At 42.1% G+C, this 14,843-nt stretch overlaps 1 protein-coding gene across 1 annotated transcript; it reads right to left on the bottom strand.

Moving 5' to 3' along the window:
• Positions 1 to 581: 581 nt before the first annotated feature.
• On the bottom strand, positions 582 to 14,641 carry LOC139444784 (probable methyltransferase-like protein 24). The gene is made up of 6 exons (XM_071225740.1): positions 14,493 to 14,641; positions 8,694 to 8,784; positions 7,651 to 7,767; positions 1,716 to 1,787; positions 1,336 to 1,507; positions 582 to 979 (listed from the first exon to the last, which is right to left on the bottom strand). The coding sequence occupies exons 1-6, from the start codon at positions 14,629 to 14,631 to the stop codon at positions 689 to 691; spliced, it is 882 nt and encodes a 293-aa protein (XP_071081841.1). The 5' UTR covers positions 14,632 to 14,641; the 3' UTR covers positions 582 to 688.
• Positions 14,642 to 14,843: the final 202 nt, after the last annotated feature.

Here is a 14,843-nt window from a genome sequence, read left to right as displayed (position 1 = left end):
TTAACTTAAAGTAGGACTTTAGTTCGACGTCCTAACTACAACATGCACGACACCTATGTAATAATGTAGTAGTGTTATTAACTTAAAGTAGGACTTTAGTTCGACGTCCTTACCACAACAAGCACGACTCCTATGTAATAATGTAGTAGTGTTATTAACTTAAAGTAGGACTTTAGTTCGACGTCCTAACTACAACATGCACGACTCCTATGTAATAATGTAGTAGTGTTATTAACTTAAAATAGGACTTTAGTTCGACGTCCTAACTACAACATGCACGACTCCTATGTAATAATGTAGTAGTGTTATTAACTTAAAGTAGGACTTTAGTTCGACGTCCTAACTACAACATGCACGACTCCTATGTAATAATGTAGTAGTGTTATTAACTTAAAGTAGGACTTTAGTTCGACGTCCTAACTACAACATGCACGACTCCTATGTAATAATGTAGTGGTGTTATTAACTTAAAGTAGGACTTTAGTTCGACGTCCTAACTACAACATGCACGACTCCTATGTAATAATGTAGTAGTGTTATTAACTTAAAGTAGGACTTTAGTTCGACGTCCTAACTACAACATGCACGACTCCTATGTAATAATGTAGTAGTGTTATTAACTTAAAGTAGGACTTTAGTTCGACGTCCTAACTACAACATGCAGTGTTGAAGCAAGGGTGAGGTTGGGTTATGTACCTTTATATAATACATTGACGTAGCTCACATCTGACTGGAGGCGCCATTTGTCGTCGTAATGTTTGGTATGAAACTGGGATCTAAATGTGCGCATTCCCAATTCCTGCATCCTCTTGACACTGGTATAAAACTCGACGTATTTGTTTTTGCTAGGGTAGGTTGTAAACAAGTGCCATTCCACAAATAACTGCCGGACCTTCGGGAAAATGCCCGATTCCACAAAGTCCTTCACAGCCGACCATTCTGTTGTTTCCACGTCAATCTTCAGAATATCGAGGTGTCTCTGGAAACAGAAGAACGTTCAATTTCATATCAGGATGTTGCCATACGCTAGCATACATACGAGCATTTATCTTAGCCGTGTCCATACCCATAAGCAATCACTGATTTATACAGACCATTGCAAGGAGTCCATATATGGTTAGGTTTAGTGTTTTTTTCCTTTTCTACAATATGGTTCTGTGACTTGTCACCATGACAACAGATCCATTTGTGCCACTCTGACGACAAGAATTATCACACGAGACCTAGTCCACCTCGGGACCTAATACTGTACATTCATACCCCTACTCCGGGCGAGGAGAAGCAATACACGAAGCAAAGAGGCATGTTCCCAACACTTGGTACCTTGGTACCTACATGCGTGTGTCCAAGCATCCCCATCACTGTCTTCAGGCGTCGTATCTTCCACGTGGTCGCTTTCTTGACATATATGTCCTTGGTCGGAACAAACGTGTCATTGTCACGCGCCCCGAGGCCGATATCATGGAAGTGTATGTTCTTGCTTCTGTCGAAGGACTTCTTTCCAATGCTGAAACATTGGTCATGGAATATATAGCACTGTGGTACTCAGTCAGTGAGTGAGTATGGTTTTACGCCGCTTTAGCAATATTCCAGCAATAGTCACGGCGGGGGACACCAGAAATGGGTTTCACACAGTTTACCCATGTCGGGAATCAACCATGTCTAAAGAACAAAGCGAGATGTTTTATGTGTTTGTTGTCATCAGTCCAGCTTACCTTGGGTCAAAAGAGTGAACTTCACAGCCAACATTCCCCATTGCCTCATCAAAAGTCCAGTCATTCGAGATACTACAACAGAATGTTACATACTGGTTATTTAGTGTCTAATGGAAGGTGTTATAGATACGATTTTATGACCAAAGCATAATCCTGGTATCACGATCCCACAAATATGCAAATTAGGTCACGTGACATGAGCTACCTCTCATCTCCATAAATCGATGTAATGTATGCTTGCTCATTAAACTGTTAACACTTGTCCATGTGTGGGAGTTTCTGTAGACTTCCCTATGTGAAACTTTGAGAGGCATTATGGATGAACAACTTCTTAATTACAAGTAGGAGCGACGTTTCAGAGTAGGTTCTAACACCGTTATCAAGCAAGTGATGTACAGGGTATGGTTGAAAAGTATATATACATTTATGAGGCAATGTTTATACAGTTGAGTACTAGTAGATTGGGATGTCGTAACAATGGAGTGGAGAAGCCTCTATGTACACGCAAGGGGTGACATAAGGTAAACGTCTTAAAAGGTGAAGCCAGTAGGATAAACAAAAGGATTATGGCTGATTGGGGTCTTTGATGAGTTGTTGGTACGCAGGGGGTATGTAATATCCTTGGTCAAGGTTGATTGATGGTTGGAGTTTTTGTAGTTTTCTGATTTTGAAGTCTTTGAAGGCTTCAATTTTGTCCTACTAGAGGCTGTGGCAGGGCGTGTCACGGACCTGGTCCGATAGAGCCGCCTAGAGTCAGCTTTGGAGACTGAGCTTTTTCAGGGGTCTTGATGTCGCCAATGTATCCTTGTCCACAAGTGATGTCGCTAATGTATCCTTGTCCACAAGTGATGTCGCCAATGTATCCTTGTCCACAAGTGATGTCGCCAGTGTATCCTTGTCCACAAGTGATGTCGCCAGTGTATCCTTGTCCACAAGTGATGTCGCCAATGTATCCTTGTCCACAAGTGATGTCGCCAATGTATCCTTGTCCACAAGTGATGTCGCCAATGTATCCTTGTCCACAAGTGATGTCGCCAATGTATCCTTGTCCACAAGTGATGTCGCCAGTGTATCCTTGTCCACAAGTGATGTCGCCAGTGTATCCTTGTCCACAAGTGATGTCGCCAGTGTATCCTTGTCCACAAGTGATGTCGCCAGTGTATCCTTGTCCACAAGTGATGTCGCCAGTGTATCCTTGTCCACAAGTGATGTCGCCAGTGTATCCTTGTCCACAAGTGATGTCGCCAATGTATCCTTGTCCACAAGTGATGTCGCCAGTGTATCCTTGTCCACAAGTGATGTCGCCAGTGTATCCTTGTCCACAAGTGATGTTGCCAGTGTATCCTTGTCCACAAGTGATGTCGCCAGTGTATCCTTGTCCACAAGTGATGTCGCCAGTGTATCCTTGTCCACAAGTGATGTCGCCAGTGTATCCTTGTCCACAAGTGATGTCGCCAGTGTATCCTTGTCCACAAGTGATGTTGCCAATGTATCCTTGTCCACAAGTGATGTCGCCAATGTATCCTTGTCCACAAGTGATGTCGCTAATGTATCCTTGTCCACAAGTGATGTCGCCAGTGTATCCTTGTCCACAAGTGATGTCGCCAATGTATTCTTGTCCACAAGTGATGTCGCTAATGTATTCTTGTCCACAAGTGATGTCGCCAATGTATCCTTGTCCACAAGTGATGTTGCCAGTGTATCCTTGTCCACAAGTGATGTCGCCAATGTATCCTTGTCCACAAGTGATGTCGCCAATGTATTCTTGTCCACAAGTGATGTCGCCAGTGTATCCTTGTCCACAAGTGATGTCGCCAGTGTATCCTTGTCCACAAGTGATGTCGCCAATGTATCCTTGTCCACAAGTGATGTCGCCAGTGTATCCTTGTCCACAAGTGATGTCGCCAATGTATCCTTGTCCACAAGTGATGTCGCCAATGTATCCTTGTCCACAAGTGATGTCGCCAATGTATCCTTGTCCACAAGTGACGTCGCCAGTGTATCCTTGTCCACAAGTGACGTCGCCAGTGTATCCTTGTCCACAAGTGATGTCGCCAATGTATCCTTGTCCACAAGTGATGTCGCCAATGTATCCTTGTCCACAAGTGATGTCGCCAATGTATTCTTGTCCACAAGTGATGTCGCCAGTGTATCCTTGTCCACAAGTGATGTCGCCAGTGTATCCTTGTCCACAAGTGATGTCGCCAGTGTATCCTTGTCCACAAGTGATGTCGCCAATGTATCCTTGTCCACAAGTGATGTCGCCAGTGTATCCTTGTCCACAAGTGATGTCGCCAGTGTATACTTGTCCACAAGTGATGTCGCCAATGTATCCTTGTCCACAAGTGATGTCGCCAATGTATCCTTGTCCACAAGTGATGTCGCCAATGTATCCTTGTCCACAAGTGACGTCGCCAATGTATCCTTGTCTACAAGTGATGTCGCCAGTGTATCCTTGTCCACAAGTGATGTCGCCAATGTATCCTTGTCCACAAGTGATGTCGCTAATGTATCCTTGTCCACAAGTGATGTCGCCAATGTATCCTTGTCCACAAGTGATGTCGCTAATGTATCCTTGTCCACAAGTGATGTCGCCAATGTATCCTTGTCCACAAGTGATGTCGCTAATGTATCCTTGTCCACAAGTGATGTCGCCAATGTATCCTTGTCCACAAGTGATGTCGCCAATGTATCCTTGTCCACAAGTGATGTCGCCAATGTATCCCTGTCCACAAGTGATGTCGCCAATGTATCCTTGTCCACAAGTGATGTCGCCAGTGTATCCTTGTCCACAAGTGATGTCGCCAATGTATCCTTGTCCACAAGTGATGTCGCCAATGTATCCCTGTCCACAAGTGATGTTGCCAGTGTATCCTTGTCCACAAGTGATGTCGCCAATGTATCCTTGTCCACAAGTACATTGATGGTGGAAGTCTGCTCCTGGTAGTTTTCCTGTGGTTTTAAGCTGTTCTGACTTCTGTCCCTCTCTGTGTTACTACATCTATGTTGGCATTACCAGGTTCTCACACTCACACTTCCAGGGAGCACACACTAACACAGTGGCGCTGTATCTGGACGGGGTCGGGGTCCCTGGACGCTCCGTGGAGACGACATCAAGGCCTATGTCAACTTGTTTGAGGGACATTACACGAGGAGAGGGGATAAAGGCTGTTGCAAGGAAGAACCGAGTTTCAGACAGGCATTGACCTGTTCGTCTTCAATCTCTATTGACGAAATATCTAAACTCAGGCAGCCTCCAACTCGAAGTACAATTAAAGTCAGCTGTCACCACAACACTACACGCCATGTTACTCTGTCAGTTGCCTGCTCTTCTAGAAGTCGAGCAACTACGTAACGTGTTTCTGAAGTAGGAGCATGAACGGAGAACAGCTACAGTGTGTCATAACACAATGATACCATACTCTGGCGGGGCTGAATGCACGCGACACTGTTTCACTATACAGCTATCAAACTTACAGCGTGAATTGGGATGTGTGCACGAGACCCTGTGTCACTATACAGCTACCAAACTTACAGCGTGAATTGGGATGTGTGCACGAGACATTGTGTCACTATACAGCTACCAAACTTACAGCGTGAATTGGGATGTGTGCACGAGACCCTGTGTCACTATACAGCTACCAAACTTACAGCGTGAATTGGGGTGTGTGCACGAGACCCTGTGTCACTATACAGCTACCAAACTTACAGCGTGAATTGGGATGTGTGCACGAGACCCTGTGTCTCTATACATGTACCATACGGACAGCGGGGATGCGGGCGTATGCTTTGTTTGTTTGTTTGTTTGTTGTTTAACGCCGCACTCAGCAATATTCCAGCTATATGACGGCGGTCTGTAAATAATCTAGTCTGGATCAGACAACCCAGTCATTGATATCATGAACATCGATACACGCAATAGGGATCGATGACATGCAGCAATCAAGTCAGCGAGCCTGACCACCCGATCCCGTTGATGGCGGCGTTCAACAACAAAACAACCAATCAACATATGGTTATACGGCGAGGATCTTAACTGTGTCTAAATCATAAACTCTTTTTAGCCCCGCCCCTTAGTCCCCAGGGGTGGGGAAAGGGTTCAGCCGCTCCATTTCTGCAGTTGGAATCCAGTGAGAATGCTTCCAACCAAATAAGGTTGATAACTATCTCTAAGTTCCAGAGAGGAAGTCGCTTAAAGCAATAACGCCAAATTACCCCTATTTCGCCCAGCCCCTCAGCCCCTTGGGGGGTCAGCCCCTCTATTTGTACAATTTTGAATTTTCACCACCGGAGAATGCTTCCAACCAAATATGGTTGATATCTATCTCTTAGTTCCAGAGAAGAAGTCGTTTAAAGCAATATAGCCAAATTACACCTATATGGCCCCGCCCCTCAGCCCCTGGGGGGTCAGCCCCACCATTTGTACAATTTTGAATCCCCACCACCTGGGGATGCTTCCAGTCAAATTTCGTAAATTTCCAATTAGTGGTTCCGAAGAAAAAGTCGTTTAAGTAAATTGTTGACGTACGGACGATGGACGCTACGGTATCCCATAAGCAAGCCCTGGTCCTTCAGACCCGGTGAGCTGATAATACTGAGATGAGAGAAGGGGAAAACTTTCACGATCAACTGATCTAGAAAGTAGAGAATTGACACTAGATAATACCTAGGGGTCGTGATGTCATCGTCCAAAAGATACCGTTTATCATCTCGAGGCGTCCATGACAGATTTGTGAGTTTTGTGGTGAGTGAGTCAGTATGGTTTTACGCGCTCTCTAGAACCAGAACAACGTTCAATATCATATCAGGATGTTGCCATACGCTAGCATACATACGAGCATTTATCATTATCAATTCAACCACCATCCAGTGGTTAGACTCATTCGACTATGGCGAACCTGAAACAATGCTCTTTAACTCGAATGTACCAGGTTGAGTGAGTATGGTTTTACGCCGCTTTTAGGAAAATACATGCACTATCACGACGGGGGAACTTAACATGGGCTTCACATCATTGTACCAATGTCGGGAATAGAACCCGGGTCTTCGGCGTGACGGGCGAACGCTTTCACCACTAGGCTACCCGACCGCCCCGAGCTTTGTGGTGAATAATTCATTATAAACATATCGAATTTTATGAATTATGTCTTCGTACGTCATGCCTGAGATTGATGTGGACATACACTTTCTGCATACCTTTGGCTGTGCGTTCTTCGCGGATATCCCCTGGATCTTTGTGATAAATAAGACTATAATTTGTAGCTCAAAGCCTTTTAAACTCCCTAATGATTTTGTCACCCGCTTCATTTTTCATCGTCCCCACCCCGACTTTTAAACCTCAACGCAAATGAAGCCACAAATTGGAAAACTGACATAATATTTTCTCGTTACTTCAAGTTTTAAAACCCCCCACAAAATTTAGATTTTTTCTCTCGTTATTTCAAATATTTTCTTGAAATTTCGATATTTTCATGTTGCTCCGATTATAGTTTCGTAATTTGAATAATGTTCTCGAAGTTTCGAGTTCTTTCTTGTTACTTTGATTTTTCCCCAGTAATTGCGATTATGTTTTGTTATTTCTAGTTTATTCGAAAAATCGAAATTTCGAATGGTTAAGATGTATTAAAATTACGAGAAAACAGTAGAAATAACGAGAAAATAACCAAATCAACAAGAAAAACATCGAAATGTCTTGAAATAACAAGAAAATATTCGAAACAACAAGAAAATATATAAGGAGAATAAACTTGAGGTAACGAGAAAATAATTGAAATCACGAAGATATATGTTATAGCGAGAAAAAAATAAACAAATAATTAAAAAAGAGATTTTGATTTAAAAAAATTAAACTATGCTACCTAAGTGGCCCCATAAGCGTCTCGTAGTTTACAAAAGTGTACTTGCCACAAATGACTGGTATGAATGTTTTGCTCACCCAAAAGAATAGACCAGGCACGGTGGCTTGACCTCGAACTGCCTGTCCATACAGACGTATCGGTTTCCCTTCTTCACAATCTCACCGCACTTGTACTCCACCGGCTTCTCCCAGTCCCTGTAACCATATAGATAGCGAGTGAGTGAGTGAGTTGGGTTTGACGCCGCTTTTAACAGAATGACAGTTATATCACGGCGTATCAGCTTAATGTGGGAGAATAGCCCGAAGCGTTACAGGTCTCAGACGTTTACCACTTCGGTGAAACCCACGAGAACGGGTATGGTGCTGACAAACCTAGAAATATAATCGTTGCGAACCGGGATTCGAAACCACAATCATAAGTTTCTGGCGTGCCCAAGGGACGCAACTCTGCACAGCGAATTGCGGCGCCTAAGACGACTGGGACACCCGTGCCCCATACAAATAACCAACGCACAGTCACTGGCTTCTCCCACTCCCTGTACACATACAGATCAACAACACACAGTCACTGGCTTCTCCCACTCCCTGTATACATACAGATCAACAACACATAGTCACTGGCTTCTCCCACTCCCTGTACACATACAGATATACAACACACAGTCACAGTCACTGGCTTCTCCCACTCCCTGTACACATACAGATAAACAACACACAGTCACAGTCACTGGCTTCTCCCACTCCCTGTACACATACAGATATACAACACACAGTCACAGTCACTGGCTTCTCCCACTCCCTGTATACATACAGATAAACAACACACAGTCACTGGCTTCTCCCACTCCCTGTACACATACAGATATACAACACACAGTCACTGGCTTCTCCCACTCCCTGTACACATACAGATATACAACACACAGTCACTGGCTTCTCCCACTCCCTGTACACATACAGATATACAACACACAGTCACTAGCTTCTCCCACTCCCTGTACACATACAGATATACAACACACAGTCACTGGCTTCTCCCACTCCCTGTACACATACAGATATACAACACAGTCACTGGCTTGCCACCATTACGTGATATTACTGTCACACTCTCCACCTACCACTTAATGAGGGAGGCGGCTTGCCACCATTCCGTTATCTTCAAAGGATCCTTCGCACCATTTGGGTCACTGTTTTGCATGTTAGTTCCCACTGTAAAAATGATTTGAATTCAATAATCAGGGGATATTCATCGGTATACATGAACTGAAATTACTTTGATTAATGATTGAGTTTCTTTAACTGGAACAATCAATAAGTCTGTACTCAGTTTACATCTAAATGGTATAAACTTAAAATGTTTCCATTCTTCTTTTTTACAAATAACAAAGCGACAAAACCCTTTCCATAATTATGAGAAATCTCTGCCAAAAGCAGTAAATTTCTATCATTCCGACTATATCAAAAGCATGAGTTTATGCATCACTGTCAATAGTGATGATACCAGGTGTTCACGAAAAGGTGAGCGTATCCTGCCCCACTGGGGGCACCCGTCACAAACACATGCAAAGGCAAGTCATCTGTTCACCTGAGAAAAACACGGGAACATATGGTACAAGTCAAAATAGGGATTTGCATCATATTTGTCATTGATGAGGCAAATTTGGAAATGTCCTCCACAGATCTGCCATAAAACGTTTTGAAAGCTCTTTCACATAATGTTTTGTCAGTATACTTCAGATGACATGAGATTTATTTTTGGCAAATTGACCTGAAAATTTGCAGACAGAAATGTAACTATACTATATTACTACCTTAAATGGTCATTCAGAATCTAGTTTTTCTAGCTTACAAGTTTCTAATATTTCATCAAAATACAACTACAATATGTGTACCCACTTCTTGTCATTGGCTCAGTAGCCCTCGTGTAATGAGTGAGTGAGTAGGGTTGTACGCCGCTTTTAGGTATATTGCAGCAATATCACAGAAATTGGCTTCACACATAGAACCCATGTGAGGAATCGAACCCGCGTCTTCGACATGACGAGTGAACGCTTAATTACTAGGTTATCCCCACCTCCCCTCGTGCAATGAACATCTTGTAAACAGTAGGTTGAAGCTTTGCTTCGTCGCAGGTCATTGAAAACACCCTTTCTTTTGAAAGCCCTACAATTTCCAGATATACCTTTTACTGATTCTACTTGGTGATCGCAGCTGTGTTAAATGATATCCATGTGGCATGAAGACCTACAATTTCCAGATATACAGTTTACTGTTTCTACTGTTAATTGGCAGTGTATTTTATTGTTGAACAATACTTGTGACTGTGTTACATTGTTTCTGTTGAGATTCTGTATACGTTCATTGCATTGTGTTTGGGCAATGATTAGTCGTCAGGAATGTAGTACTATTCAAATTAAGCAGTCGTCAGGAAGTAACTATGTTTAGATAACTGTGAGGAATATTCTGTGGTATTCTGGTGGCGCTGGACTGACAGTGTAGTACTTTCCAGTGACTAGTTGGACCGTATATATAGTGGGACAAGAGCGTGTTTACGCATCTCTCTCGCACATTTCATCACAGCAAGACCAGCTTTCATGCGAGGATCAATCATCATCTCTGATTCCCTGCCTAGCCTGTCTCAGCTTGACCACAGTCGCTGCTGGGTGAATATATATTATTATCACTGACTTTTTTTATCACCACATATTATATATTACCATTGAATATTGTACTACCACTCTATTGTGTACTGCCATTGTAATTGATCTGCAGTAATTTGTATTGTTTTGTAAACCTAGTGCATGTTTGTAATAGATTTGTTGATTGTATATCACTTGTTGGTTGTTTGTAGGTTTCACACTAAGTCCTTTTACGTACAGTTATTGGGGTTAACCCATTGTTTCAATTTGGGAATCAACAAGCAACACTACTTGTTGATCGCAGCTGCGTTAAATGACATTCATCTCCCATGCTGGCATTTGAGACAGCGAGTTTGTAGTTTGTAACTACTACAGAAAGATACGCCTCTGATTTAGACTTTTCATTTGACAGGATTTTATTACAGAAAAGACAGTTGTAGTTTGGCCTAACACGGGCGAATTTCATGTGCGAATGTAGGACTGTTCAGTCTATAATGCAGACCCGCTTGTAACAACAGTCATTAAAACGCCAACAATTATATGAGAAGATGTTAAACAACTTTTTTCTAAACTGAACTTATGGTGACGAGTTGGTATGGACAAACAAATAACCTCCATGCCACTTAAAACGAATTGTTGATTAATAATTTATCTAATTTCCATTTCATCGGTACGATTTTGCAGCAAACAGACTTTTTAGGGGTTTGCATAATATATTGCATAAGATCATTATATCTTGTTATACCCCAAGGTATCGCCCAGGATGAAACCCTCTGACCTTCGTTAATACGTATGTCCCAAATATACTTTAGTCTCTATGGTATGGCGATAGGAAACCGATAATAATGATATTGGACGCTAATTTGTGTTGTTATGGTTTATTATCTTCAGGAATGCATTTAATTAGTCCTTGTTTTTTGTGAGATGGAAAGTTCTGTAGGCAAAATTGAGAGATGATATAAGATAATTACCAATACCATTCCAGGAGGACTTTAACAATTCCACTTGCCCCATTGTTCAGACATTCAACTACTTCGAAGACCTCATCATCAATCCGTTCGCTTTCAATGTTCTGACGTCATGTTTTGAATATAGTTTACCATGAAACTTCCTTACTTCATTTAAAGCAGATCGATGGCCATGATGTCAATCACTGGATTGTCTGGTCCAGACTCGATTATGAACAGACCGCTGTCATATAGCTGGGATATTGCGGCGTTAAACAACAAACCAACCAACAAACAAACATTTAAAGTGTCCTCATTATGTTCTATAATATAACCTTGCATATCCTCTATACGAGTTATGGAGGTAGTTTCTACATATTAGATTTAATTGAAATTATATAAAAATGGTTTTTTTTCGCCAAGTTCCATCCTTGTTGCCTTTGAACGAACCCTAATTCCCTGAGTTCTAATTTGTAGTATTTCTACTAACTCCCAATTGAGAGCATAGGTTGACAGTTTGGTATCATTGACATCAGTTTCACCCAATTCCTCGCGTTTTTGTGTAATTTGTGCTGTATGTCCCTTTCTAGCTTTTCACATTTTTTTCTGATACGATGAATCGAATACAGTTTTACCTCTGATCCTTTATATCATCACTTCTCGATGTTTTATTGAGACAATGCCTTCTGTACATCTATACTTATCTATCGTTTCCTTAGTAACTGATTTTACTAATTCAACATAAGTTTTGTCTCAGAAGTGAATTAGTAAATTTCCAGAAGCCTTTCCCACGCGGCAGTCTAAATGATAGTCTAAATGTTACAGACATTGGTGGATGATTCAGAGTGACTAAGAACTCTCCACAAGACAATTGGTGATCTGATGTCGTTCAACAACTATCACATTAGCCTTCCGATGATTTACCCACCTGAACTAGAAATAAAGGAGACCAGTGAGACCGCCTCATCTGTTTCATGTTTAGATCTATTCATAAGATTCAGAGTGACAAAACACACTCCACAAGACTATGTAACAAGAGAGATTTAGTTCAACCCTCGTATCTGTCTGATACAACACATCGCCACACCCTCCTGCCCTAACCCGTCAGCCCTCCATTCGCCAGGAACGATCACAGTGGCTTAATCGTAGCCCCGTCGGAATGCATTGTACCTCCACACCTGGCGAGGTGCCGGTGGTGAATATAGTTTGTGTTTACTCCCTCTAATATCGACGCCCTGATCTTGCATGGGGTAATGCATCCGTAAGTTTGTTCATGTTGAAGACTGAACAAATGCTTCTTGTGATAAAGCATGTTCTGAATAACCAGCGAACCTAAACGGATCAAGCATTGCATCACAGTCGAGTTTCGCTGTTCATCCAGTCTCCAGCTGCAGTCACGTTCTGACCCACGTAAGCACAACGTGGATCCACAGTCACGTTCTGACCCACCTAAGCACAACGTGGATCCACAGTCACGTTCTGACCCACCTAAGCACAACGTGGATCCACAGTCATGTTCTGAATCACGTAAGCAAAACGTGGATCCACAGTCACGTTCTGACCCACGTAAGCAAAACGTGGATCCACGGCCACGTTCTGACCCACGTAAGCACAACGTGGATCCACAGTCAAGAGCTCGTGTCTCTGTTTTCAACTTGTGTCGTTACCTTATGAGGCAAACAAAACTTGGGTAATCCCATTGGAAGGTGATTGACCAGTAAGAATGCGATATCCCCCAAACACTAATACAGACTCCAGCAAACTCCATGGTACAGCACACAATTAATCCTCTTTCTCAAAACACTCTGAACACTAATGTAGAAATTAGACTATAGGATAAATGTAGCAGACGAATCAGATGATATAACAGACACCTCATTCAAAGTCCACTCATTCTGTTACAAAGTTCACAAAGAAGTCACAAACGAAATGCATTTGCAAGTATGACACACTGATGAGTTGCTTATCCCGTGACGGGGAATTACTTTATAACTTTGCTATTTCCTGCCATCGCCATATATTGTTGTAAACAATATTTATGTCCACTTGGTACAGTGAAAGGGGATTGATAAACAGGCAGAGCCTACATAAATATCTCTCCCAATCAAAGTTCGAACAAGCAGCAGTAGTATATATGTAATACAGTAGTATAGACTTGATATTAAGTCACATATGGTACATCAAAGGTAAACAGTTGTTTGTGAGATACATATAACAGTGCATGTTTAGACAAATCATTTGCTCATAGAGAAAAAATGATGTACAAAGTCAACTATATTCAGCAGTATGCCTTTGTCTAGGCTGACGTTACCAAACAGGACGGTTCGTAGGTCATGTCCATTAACATAATAATAGCTTTCAGATCTAATCTCAGTATGATTTGGGCAAGTAAATAGGTAGTGTAAAGCACTTTCATTGAAAAAAAACGCACATAAACATTCAGCATTATCACTTATAGATCATCCAAATGTGTGACCGTTCATATCTCTGCATCCTAGTCTTAACTTGCTGTGGATTATCTGATTTACGCGTGAACCAATATTTTTAAATATGTCAGGCACTTCTGATTTACTACAGTTATACAGTTTTTTTTAACTGAGATACTGAAGCGGCTTCTCTCAAAGTAGAATCTAGTACATTCCAGGCGGAGACTGTGGAAAGTAGTCGGTAGTTAGACTCATAGTATTCGTTGGCGTTACGTGTTTCATAACGTGGACGATCCAGAGTTTTTACAAGTACCATATCACATAAATAATTTGGCGTCGTCCCACTTTTCATTTGATAAAACATGCATAATTTGTGAAAGCAATTTATCAATGGGCTAACCTTTGCAGTTAGATTGTCAATATGGCTATGCCCATGCCCATCACTGTGTAAAGTTAGCTCGAGGTGTTTGTGACTATTAACATTGCTGTTTCCTGCCATCGCCATATCTCTGAGAAGAATGTGACAGGTATGTTCTCTGAATAAGTGGGAAACACACGTGGTGTTCGCATATTATAAGTATTTAGATTTCAGGGAACAGAATTAAAACATGGGCAGCCCCAATTACTTACACTAATATATGTGTATGAACGGTCGTGCGCTGGGACATCGAATATCTGAATCTCTAATTCGATGTCAAACAAGGCTAAACCTAAAAAGTGAGGCCACCGTTTATTGCAGGCAGTATAAAGCATTTCTCCTCGGTGGTGAACATCAGTAATCTCTCGCCGCCGAGGAAGTCATGCTTGATTTCCTTTAAACTTTCTGAAAACACATTTTGTGAACTTGTGCCTCCACACCTTGTGATGTATAGCAAACATTTACGAGAACAAAATATTGGTGTTACCTTCTGTTGAAATCATTTGGATGATACTGTCCTTTAAGGATCCAACGTTGGTATAGGGTGTATATCTATCATGAATAACGACCGCTGCCACCACAAAGGCCACGACGAGCACTATGCACAGCTTGGTCCTTGACGCCATGTTTTACCTGGTGCACCCGGCACAGTAACTGACTTGACTGGGCGTGTTACTTATGACGTAGCGCGTCTTTTGGGTGACGTAGCTTGTCTTTTGGGTGTACTACTTAATTGGGGGAATTAGTCGGTAGCAGCGGTCACGACTGGCTATCACCTTGAAGGACAGAGAAGGCTGTTGAGTTGGTGACGTTTATTGGTGGAAGCAGAGTGAGATTA

This window comes from Haliotis cracherodii, unplaced genomic scaffold, assembly GCF_022045235.1.
Source record: "Haliotis cracherodii isolate W230 unplaced genomic scaffold, xgHalCrac1.p SCAF_10, whole genome shotgun sequence".
NCBI classification, from domain to species: domain Eukaryota; kingdom Metazoa; phylum Mollusca; class Gastropoda; order Lepetellida; family Haliotidae; genus Haliotis; species Haliotis cracherodii.
Note: the sequence above shows the minus strand (reverse complement) of the source record. Positions and strands in the feature narration are given on the sequence as shown.

Coding starts and splice junctions, on each gene's coding strand:
- LOC139444784 (XM_071225740.1), bottom strand. CDS start 14,631: ATGGCGTCAAGGACCAAGCTGTGCATAGTGCTCGTCGTGGCCTTTGTG. Junction 1,788..7,650: donor TGCCTGGTCTATTCTTTTGG/GTGAGCAAAACA, acceptor ATTCTGTTGTAG/TATCTCGAATGACTGGACTT. Junction 1,508..1,715: donor GTTCACTCTTTTGACCCAAG/GTAAGCTGGACT, acceptor CCAATGTTTCAG/CATTGGAAAGAAGTCCTTCG.